At 40.6% G+C, this 11,438-nt stretch overlaps 1 protein-coding gene across 1 annotated transcript; it reads right to left on the bottom strand.

Moving 5' to 3' along the window:
• Positions 1-277: 277 nt before the first annotated feature.
• On the bottom strand, positions 278-1,822 carry MC4R (melanocortin 4 receptor). Its single transcript, XM_059139598.1, has one exon. The coding sequence runs from the start codon at positions 1,440-1,442 to the stop codon at positions 444-446; it is 999 nt and encodes a 332-aa protein (XP_058995581.1). The 5' UTR covers positions 1,443-1,822; the 3' UTR covers positions 278-443.
• Positions 1,823-11,438: the final 9,616 nt, after the last annotated feature.

The following is an 11,438-nucleotide window of genomic DNA, read 5'->3' as shown; positions in this document are numbered from 1 at the left end:
TATATTCCCCCCAAGTGCTACAATCAAATTTCTACATGTTAGTGTTCTATAGTGCAATATCATAAGCCACTTATTAGACGATATTTAATGATTCTGTGATTTTCTATGTTCCTAAAATAAGCAAAGTGTCAAATCCTTGTGAATAACAAGAAACATTGTTATGCTTTTAATAAGAGCTTTTTTCTTTTCTATAAATTCATAGTGCCTACAACCTCTAAATGCATTAACACTGTAAGCCAAAAAGTAGCATGACATTAGAAATAAACAGAGACTTGGCATTTCTTTTTTCATATGAAAACATAATAAACTTAAATTTAGGCAATAGATTTTTCTCAACTCATGCCTTACACAGAAGAAGCAGCTGTTGTTGAAACACATTGTTCAGGTTGTGGGAGAGTGAAGAAGTCTCTGATGCATGGTTTTAGTACCTCCTCTGTCCCCATTTAATATCTGCTAGACAAATCACAAAGCCCGCCTAGGGGATAGCAGCAGATGATCTCTTTGAAGGTTTTCCTCAGTTCTTGGCTCCGGAGTGCATAAATTAGAGGGTCGATGATGGAATTACACATGATCAGGATGAGATACAAGTTAAAGTGAGACATGAAACACACACAGTATGGGTTCTGAGGACAAGAGATGTAGAATATTAAGTGGAGGAAGAAGGGGGCCCAGCAGACAACAAAGACTCCAATCAGTATGGTCAGGGTGATTGCACCCTTCATGTTGGCCCCTTGGCGGATGGCGCCAGAGCCTGGGAGGACCGCGATTCTCTTAATGTGCAGTCTGGCCATGAGGAACATGTGGACATAGAGAGAAGCCATGAGAGCCAACATGGTGAAGAACATGGTGATGAGACAGATGATAACAGCACTGCTGTCCGAGTAGATGATGAACAGAATGCCCGAGACCGTGCAGGCCGCCCAGATACAACTTATGATGATCCCAACCCGCCTAACCGTCATGATGTTATGGTACTGGAGAGCATAAAAGATGGTAAAGTACCTGTCCACTGCAATGGAAAGCAGGCTGCAAATCGATGCAAGCAAGGAGCTACAGATCACCGAGTCAATGACATTATCAATATTCACGGTGAAACTCTGTGCGTCCGTATCCGTGCTGTTTAACAGGGTGATGACAATGGTTTCTGAGCCGTTGGAGACGCTCACCAACATATCAGCCACAGCCAGGCTACAGATGAAAAAGTACATGGGTGAATGCAGATTCTTGTTCTTGGCTATTGCCACGATCACCAGAATATTCTCCAACAAGCTTATGACCCCCAGAGTCACAAACACCTCGGGGGAGACAAAAAGTTGCTCATAGCACCCTCCATCAGAGTAGCCTTTGCCAAGGGACTCACTGGCGTTGGCGTGCTGTCCGTAGGTGCTGCGGTTCCAGAAGTGGAGAGAAGTGTGCATGCCGTGGTGGACAGTGGAGTTCATCGTGCCCCGAGTGGGTGCAGATCCCTCCGGACACTGCTTCGATCTCTCTCGGGTCAGGTAGCCTCAGGGATTTTCTCCACGTCTTTGTCGGACCGAAAGTTCTGAGGCTGAAACTGGCATGCCCGTTGTAAGTCAGTGTCACATGCTCCAAAGGCTGGAAACGGAGCTTTTCCTGCCTTCCCGGGACAGCTCTGAGTCCCTGCACTTTCAAAGCTTAGGCTTCCGAGATGCTCATTCTCAGTTCCAAGAGTCTGCTCTTTCCTTTTTTGTCCTCACACCCACCTTAACTTTAGTCTTAAGCATTCAGTCGGATCCTTTATAAATCATGCTCCTAGTAGCTGCTGTGCCACTAGGAGCTGAACCCGCGTGCACGTGTTCACGTGGGCTGCCTCTCCGAGGTCTTCGTTCCAACCTGAAGCGTTGCTTTGAGTGTTAGTAGCTGCTGCTGATTTTATGGTGTGTGAGGGGAAAAAAATGCTCCGAGTGGCTCCTCCTCTGCTTCCCCCCCAGCCAATCCAGATGCGCTGGAAGTCTGTGAGGCACCGGTGATGTTCGGAGATACAAACTGCAGGGCAACACCGAATCAGACGCAGAAGCGTGCGGAGCCGGGAAGCTGGCAGGACAGAGACTGGATTTTCCTTGTCAAGTTTTCAAGGGAAACGACTTGCTCCCTAGAGGCCGTTCTTTGATGTCACCAAAGCCAGCCACCCCGGGTTTATTCCTGCTTCAAAGAGAGACACGTGTGTGTGTGTGTGTGTGTGTGTGTCCGCCTGGGCGCGGATGTTCCTGAAATAGGTACACTGCCTTTGTCGTCAGGATTTTGAATTTGTTTCCTCTCAATTGCTTTGAATTAAGAATCCATGAACCGATGCTTCAATTTAAAATACCTGAAACACAGGGAGGATGGTTGATGAGACAGGTACATGGTGCTCCCAATGGGGAACTCCTGTAGGTAGAGCTACAGTTTTTCAAAGGGTTCAAGATGGGGCTCATTTTTTATGCACTGCTATTTGGTATTTCTCCATTGCAGAGTTTCTATTTCATGGCTGGGAAAGTTTTCTTTTTATTCATGATATTTAAACACCATATGGCATTAATATCAACTGTATTTACTCTGAACTCAAAAGGAAAAAGTCGATAATTAGGCAAAACTCAGTTTTTAATTTTGAGATGTGACTGATTAATGAAATATTATATATATTTAATGTATATTTTAATGAGTTTGGACATATGCCTCTACCCATGATAAGTATCATCACAATCAAGGTCCTAAACATATTCACCACCTCCAACATTCTCCTTGTGTAATTATAGGTGTGTGTTTTGTTTGTCTGTTTTTTTGTTTATTAGTTTTGTGGTAAGAACACTTATCATAAGATCTACCCTCTTAATGTGTTTTAAAGTATGTGATACCATATTATTAACTATTGTTAATAGTTAATTAACATGGTTAATTTTACTACTTAACATAGTTAAATTTACTAAATTTAACATAGTTAAATTTACTAAATTTAACATAGTTAAATTTACTATTTAACATCGTTAAATAACGTGCCTATTGGCACCATGTTTGTACAGTAGACAGCCAGACAGCCATTCTTCTAACATAACTGCAGCTTTATACCCATTGCGCAATGGTTCCCTGGCAGTGGCCTTAGCAATGATCTCTTGGATTTAACACCAGGAGTTCAGATAACAAAACCAAACATTGGTGGGTGGGATTACATCAAATTAAAAAGCTTCTGAACAACAAAGGAAACAACCAGAGTGAAAAGGCAACTTGCAGAAAGGGAGAAGATGTTTGCAAACCATCTATTTGAAGAGGCCAATATTCAAAATATGTAAGAATATCTTACAACTGAATAGCAAAAATATAGAAACAAAACCAGCTAGCCAGCCAAACCAAACTGACTCTATTTAAAAATGGGCAAAGTCAGAATCACACCTATAAATAAAGAAAATAAACTGATGGTTGCCAGAGGGAAGGGGGTAATAGGGCTGAAGGGGAGTGGGAGATAGCAAGCTTTCAGTTATGGAGTAAATAAGTCATGGGAATAAAAGGCATAACCTAGGGAATATAGTCAAAGATACTGTAATAGCTTTGTATGGTGACAGATGGGAGCTACACTTGTGATTGCAGCATGATGTTTACAGATGGAGAATCACTGTGCTGTATATCTGAAATGAATATAACATTGTGTGTCAACTGTACTCAAATTTTAAGAAAGTTAAAAAACAAAACAAAATAAAATAAAAATGGTCAAACGACTCGGATAGATCTTTGTCCAAAGAAGATATATAAATGGCCACCAAGTATATGAAAAGGTGCTCAACAACTTATCAGAAAATGGAGGTCAAAACCATAAGGAGATAGCCCGTTACACCTGTTAGGAGGGCTACCATTAAAAAAACAACAACAACAAAACAAGACCAAAAAAAAAAAAAAAAAAAAAAAATCTCCCAAAGAACAAATATTGGTGAGGATGTGAAGAAATTGGAACTTTTTTTTTTTAGGGCAGTCAAGCTATCTCCATAATTGAAAGTTTTGTCAAATAAATGCACACGTACCTTAGCAACTTCACTTCTTCTAGCTGAGATCAGTAAATGTAAGTTATTAGAGTTTCTGAATGTTTTATTTAAGCTAAGTTTGAAAGAGAGTGTCAAAGTTACAAATTAATTAAGCTTCAGGTTATAAAATTTGATATAATGTCCTTTTCTTGTTATGACCATTGCCGGCTTTCACTTTGTATGGTTCGTGGCTACTAATAATAGGGACAATAAGAAAGAATTATTCAAAGATTCATTTGAACTTCTCAATGATAGAGGTAGGGATTTTATCTTCATTCCGTTTTGTGGCAGAGACAATGCTATGTATCATTCCGAGCACTGAGCTAAATCAGTGTCTCCCAGCCACCCCTAGGATTCAGAGGTTCTTGTGACTGAATTCTAGCTAATGCAATATGAGTAGAGGTGATGCACATTACACTAGCTCCCCTATGATCCTACACACTTTTCCCGTCTCATTGATAGAAGCTGCAGAAGGTCCGTGGGGTCTCATGTTGTAGATGGCAGAATGACATCATGAAAGGAGCCTGTTTCTGAATAACTGTGGAGAGCAGAGCTCACTTCTCCAACAGCCCTCCCCCGCCCCACCCACTGCCCCAGTCTAGCCCGCCAGCTGAAGGGAACTGTGATTTGAGCAAGCTGTAAATATCACCGTTGTTAAGCTGCTGAAATATTGGTGTTCTCTATTACAACAGCCAGCATTAATTACCTTGACTTTAAAACTTTTACTGGAGCTACTTATAAGGATCAAACCTAAATTACATGGAAATCCTTTCTTTCTTTTGTTTTGGATTTATGCAAAGAGTGAACTACCTAATATGGAAGCAACAGGGAAGAAATCTATTGAAATGTTTAAGCATCAGATAGTCAACTCTGTATAATCTTTTTCCTGAGTCAGCTCTTGATTTTGTGCGACTTACTTCTGCTAGTGGCGTTATTGTTTGTTTGCTTGGCTTAAAATTCAGAGTATCTTTGATTTGTCCATCTTTCTCAAAAATCACCACATGTAATCACTTGTAAAATATCTTCCATTTCCGCCAGTGTGTCTGACTCCTCTTTTTCTCTTCACCAAACTCCCTTCTCACTGTTTGCCTTCATGGAAACCCGACTGTAGTCAGACTCACGTGCTAGCTGACACCCAGATTAAGAATTTTCCCATCAGTTTCCTTTATTCCTGCTGCAGGGAATGCCCTTCTCCTCTATTGTAAATGCACAATCCTCCTTACTTTGTAAAACTTACTTTTATATATTGTGTGATTTGTATAGAATTATGTAATAGCTGAAAATTAGTGATCAAAAATAAAACCCACTTCCTTTTAGCTTTTTTTTAAAAAACGAGGAGCTTTATTTATTTATTTTTTTAAGATTTTATTTATTTATTTGACAGACAGAGACCAGAGGTAGGCAGAGAGGCAGGCAGAGAGAGGGGGAAGCAGGCTTCCTGCCAAGTAGAGAGCCTGATGTGGGGCTCAATCCCAGGACCCTGGGATCATGACCTGAGCCGAAGGCAGAGGCTTTAACCCACTGAGCCACCCAGGTGCCCCTTAGCTTTTTAAGATTATATTTATTTATTTAAGAGAGAAAGAGGGTGAACAGGGGGAGAGGCAGAAGGGGAGGGAGAGGGAGAGACAATCTGTAGCAGACCCTTGGAGAGCACGGAGCCCCTCACAGTCTCATGACTGTGAGATCACTACCTGAGCTCAAACTAAGAGTTGGATGCTTGACCAACTCAGCCACCCAGGAGCCCCTCTTAACTTTTTACAAAAAAAAAAAAATCAGAGACCAGGATCACACTAAAAATCTCAGAAGAACCATATGCAGTTAATATCTCAAATTTAATTATTTGGTTCAGATTTATAAAACCTTGATTGTATGGTTAATCATGCTGAAAAATGACATTTCGTCACCTCCAAGGAGGCATTTTAATTGCCTGCCATAGTTTCGTTCTCTATGAGCCGGAAGAAATACAGCCAGCAATGTAAGACACATTAATGGTGTTTTTGAAAATTTATTGCAGAGTTCCTTCTTTTAACACACGCAAAATTGAGTTAGATCATAATATATTTCTCTCATGAGTGAAATCCTTATTTTATATTTAATAATAAATATGAAACATTACCAAAGAGAAGTATTTATTAAGCTGTGCTGAATGGACTACCATTTTGGGGAGACATTTATGTTGTTTATTCCCCCCTACAAAATAACAGGGGAGATTCCAAGGTCAAGTAATTTTGGAAAATATTGCCAACTCACTGCCTTCTTAAAGTTTCAGAATTTACATTAGCATATAAAGTTTATGAAATCTCTTACTAGCAAAAAATTCACTACGGCTTAATCCGCTTATTTTCTCAACTTATTTGAACGTAGACCCTCCCTTCTCTCACTTTGGTTTTTCAAGTACCCATTATACTCAGTTCAGCTGTTGAGCTCCTTTCAAAAAGGCATATTTGCCACAAACCCAGCTGATGTATCAGGGAATATTTTGAGCACAACTCAAATTTTTGAGTTTGTTTTTGCACAGTTTCTACAGTGGAAACAATAGGGGACCGTGGCAGATGGCACCTACGTGAACCAAGACACACAGGGCACGAACAACACACACACTCGAGTATTTACCACTCCCTCAGCTCACGGCATATGTGAAGAAGCCCAATGCTCCTTGTGGCTATCACAGTTTTTTGTGAGATTTCCAGTAATCCCTCTACCACTGCGAGCTGACTCACAAGCTGTAACCCTTTTGAATCTCACTTCCTCAAGGGAACTGAAGGTCTTTTTCCAGGTACAACTCCATGTTTCTTGCAGGCTTCTGTATGTTCAACGTGTGTAAGACTGCTCTGCTCTTTTCCTGAGGTTCCCTTCTCTCTTTTATCTGGTGTAGCCCTGATGAAGTCTATGCGTGTTGTGTATCTATCCGTATTTTTTTCCATAAACCCTATTGTTGTTTTGTAGGATTTTTGCAGGGCACTCTGAGTTTAGATTACATACATCACATTCCGACAGAGCTAAATGTAACGTGAATTCTGAGCACAGGGTGATGTAAGGAAGTGTTGAACTACCATACTGGACACCTAAATCCAATACGACACTGTCTGTTAACTAACTGGAATTTAAATAAAAGCTGGAAAAAAAAAGTAAAAGTAACATGTATTGGAATATACAGTTTGGGAAACAGTCACATAGAACAAATTATTCTGACTACAAAATTAGTATTTAAAAGTGTTTATTACCTGACAGATGCTGGCGAGGAGGCGGAGAAAGGGGAACCCTCCTACACTGTTGGTGGGAATGCAAGCTGGTGCAGCCACTCTGGAAAACAGCATGGAGGTTCCTCAAAATGTTGAAAATAGAACTGCCCTATGACCCAGCAATTGCACTATTGGGTATTTACCCTAAAGATACAAACGTAGTGATCCAAAGGGGCACGTGCACCCGAATGTTTATAGCAGCAATGTCCACAATAGCCAAACTATGAAAAGAACCTAGATGTCCATCAACAGATGAATGGATCAAGAAGATGTGGTATATATACACAATGTAATACTATGCAGCCATCAAAAGAAATGAAATCTTGCCATTTGCGACAACATGGATGGAACTAGAGCGTATCATGCTTAGCGAAATAAGTCAAGCAGAGAAAGACAACTATCATATGATCTCCCTGATATGAGGAAGTGGTGATGCAACATGGGGGCTTAAGTGGGTAGGAGAAGAATCAATGAAACAAGATGGGATCAGGAGGGAGACAAATGCTAAGAGACTCTTAATCTCACAAAACAAACTGAGGGTTGCTGGGGGGAGGGGGTTTGGGAGAAGGGGGTGGGATTATGGACATTGGGGAGGGTATGTGCTTTGGTGAGTGCTGTGAAGTGTGTAAACCTGGTGATTCACAGACCTGTACCCCTGGGGATAAAAATATATGTTTATAAAAAATAAAAAATTTTATTAAAAGCCTTCAAAAAAAAAGTGTTTATTACCATAGGTACCATGAAATAGAATCCTTATTTATAACAGCATATCTCTTGTGTCTACAGGCTGATGTGTAGCCTTCTCCCAGGTTATGTAACTGTTGTTTCTACAGAGAATGTCCTAGTAAAATCAATATAGAATGTATATGCTATAGATAGATGTTCTTATTTTAGGGAATAGATTGTATAAGATTAACTGAATACTTAATGTGAATATTTTATTGCCTATTATAAAATAAATCTTTTTAGATTGTGATATTCATCATATATTTTAAGAGTTCTATAAATATTATATGGATTGAAATACATCTTTGGTTGTTCATTATTTATTATTTATTATTATTATTATTTAAAGAGTTGTTTATTTATTTTAAAGAGTGTGAGAATGGTGGGCAGGGCAGAGGGAGAAAGTTATAAGCAGACTCCTTGCTGAGCACAGAGCCTGTCATAGGCTCAATTTCCTGACCCTAGGATCACAGCCTGAGCTGAAACCAAGAGTCAGATACTTAAGTGACTGCACCACCCAGGGGCCCCTGTTTATTATTATTTTTAATAGAAAACAAGTATAGTTCTCTATTGTGTCAACTTAAATATATTATTTTGTTCAAACCTTCAAAATTAGATAACACTGAGATAATATAATAACTTTCATTAAAATACTTTTACTCCTAGCAAAATATTATTAAAATGTTATTCTTTATAAAATTGATATTATAAAACATAAATTTGTCTCAAAATATAAGAAATTTTTCTATTAAAAAAATCACTCTCATTTGGCTTATAGCAATAGCCTCTGTATGGTTTTCCTGCTTTTCTCTTAAACCTCTTTCCAGTTTGCTTAATCTGCCTTCCTTCCTGCAACCAATATTTTACTGAGCACCTACTGTTTTCCAAATATAGAGGCAAATAAGGCATGCGATTTGCCGTCTGGGAACTTTGGTGTAGATATCCTCTAAATGGGTCGACGCAATTGTAAGCTAATAATTCCTACATATTGTGACAGTGCTGTACTGGTATTAATTAAAAGAAATAATCTGTGCGTGTGTGGGTCTTGCTCATTGGAGGTGTTTTATTGAGATGAGAATTGGGGGAAGATAGGGTTTAGCTGGGTGAGAGGTGGAGAAGGCAAGAGTTCCAGGTAGAGGGAATAACTTCAGCACACACTTGTGAGAAGTAATATTGCAGATTCGGGGAATGGCAAGTGCTTTGGCACGGCTAGAGCACACCAACGTGCGGCACAGCAATGAGTCTGGGGATGTTAGCAGGGGGGCATCTGCGGCTTCACGCCTGGGGGATTAGGACTTTACTTCCTTGGCCTCTGCTACGATCCTTAAGAACCTTGAAGGACTCCCCCATCGCCTTCGGGATAAAGAGCTTCAAGACAGAAGGAATACCATAATAAAATTTAGGACACCATAGAGTGGAATTATGAATATAAAGGCGGGGAGTCAAGATAATATTGGGTAACTACTAAGATGGTCTTACAGAAGCCTAAGTTAAGAGTCTGTGAAGACCCAAGGCAAGCCGGTAGCAGTTTCGCTACAGATGAGACAGCTGATCAGTCATGAATGGAATGAGGAAAAGCAAGAAATCCTTAATGCCCTCGCGTTTTGGCTCGAGTGATTGGTGGGCGTAGAGGGATTGGCTGTTTCGATTTCCACTTGAGCCTCCTTCAGTTTGGAGTTCCGAAAGCTAAGATCTGGACTGCCAGTCCCTTTGTCGCCTGCATTCTGTACGTGAATTAGTTTTTCCTGATCGGATATATTCGTAAGAGTTTTGGAGAGCGTAAGTGAGACAGAAGTCACCTCCCCAGAAGCCTTAGAAGGATATGGTGGAGGTGAATTTTGGCATCAGGTGGCCCCACCGTCAGGTGGCAGGTGACCCGATTTGTGAATCAGGAGAATGGGAGCAGCAACTGTCTCCTGCAAGATGCCTTGCAGCTCAAGTGGTGTGAAATTGGAAAGCAGTAGAATGGTCCGTAACCATTCCAAAATATTTGTGAGCACCTTTTGCCTGTATTAAGTCCCCCACTAGCTGATACACTGAGAATATGTCTGTTTTCTGCACTGAATTAGGATTGTTTAAGGAATAATGAAGAAGGAATCCTCTTATGAGACAAAATTTACATTTAGTTGTTAAAATTCTGTATATGAAGTGCTTTTGAGACATCTAAATGGAGATACCCACTTAGCGAAGATGAGTATGGAGCCCAGAAGAATAATGTAGTGTAGAGACACATATTTTGGCTTCCATAGATACAGGCTATACTGGAAGCTGTCGGCTTCTACCAGGAAAGGGGAAATAAGAGAACCATGAACTGAATCACAGGGGACCCATGTACTTAGGAGGCAAATGTAAAAAATGCAGACAAAAGAGACTGTGTTAGTCTGGGTCGTCTGGGAAGAGCGTACCAACGTAGGACTAAAGGTGTGGATTTTACTGAGCAAATGACTGAGAGGAAAAAGAAAATGGGGAGAGAGCCCGAAGAAGCTGTCCCATCACAGGGCACGCCTGACCTTGAGAGAGAAGAGAGACAGAGGGAAGAAGGGCAGGGGGAAAGCATCATAGATCTGCCCTGAAGTCTGAGGAAGGCTGGCAACACTTACCGGGGTAATGCTTGCATTAGAGCTGCCCTTCAGAAGCGTCCTGTGTCTCCCTGTGATGGGCCTGATTTAGTGTCCCTGCTGTACTCAGTTACCGGCAAGAAGCAGCCTGTGGGAAGCATGACCTCGGAGCAAACGTGGCAGTGGATTTTGGAGGGTGATTGCTGGGGCCTGAGGTCGGTTAAGCTCCCTGTAGTTGGAGGGCTGTGGGTGCACTCTCGCGGCTGCCATGGAGACTGAAGAGTCATCAGAGTGGCAGGAGGAGGACCAGGGGAGAGTCACTGGACTATCAGAGAATAATGGCTTTAAAGGAGAGAAAGTGGCCGCAGGTGCAAAGCCCGCAGAGCCATCCAGGGAGATCAGAACTTGTTCTTTTTTTTTCCCTGAATCCTTGTGGTTCTTTTTGGAATCTGTTTTATTCACGTATCTTTACTGATCAAAACATTTGAACGTAAGTACATAAACATATAATTCCTATCAGATCAACAAATTCTCGGTAATTCTAAGAATACTTTAAAATAACATGGCTATTTAGGTCAATTTTAATAACTTTATATTTGTGGGTATGTGTAAACATTTTTAAGTGTATGTGTCAATTTCCTCTCTGTAAGGTTGCAATAAAAGTTTCAAAGGTTACCATGAGAAATAAGTGAGTTAACATGTATAAAGTCTTAGCACAGAATAAATGCTATATAAGCATTAGTTATATTTATTTTATATTTTTCCAACTTAAGATTTTTGTGGCTCTCTACTCTAGCTGGGGATTGTATATTCTGCAGAATGCACCATTTCTGCACACCGATCATGCTTTCAGTTTTTAAAGACCCCCCCCCCTTTTTTTTTTCAAGAAAAGGAGAGTGGGA

Source organism: Mustela lutreola, chromosome 11, assembly GCF_030435805.1.
Source record: "Mustela lutreola isolate mMusLut2 chromosome 11, mMusLut2.pri, whole genome shotgun sequence".
Classification (NCBI taxonomy): Eukaryota; Metazoa; Chordata; class Mammalia; order Carnivora; family Mustelidae; genus Mustela; species Mustela lutreola.
This window is presented reverse-complemented; position numbering and strand designations above follow the sequence as displayed.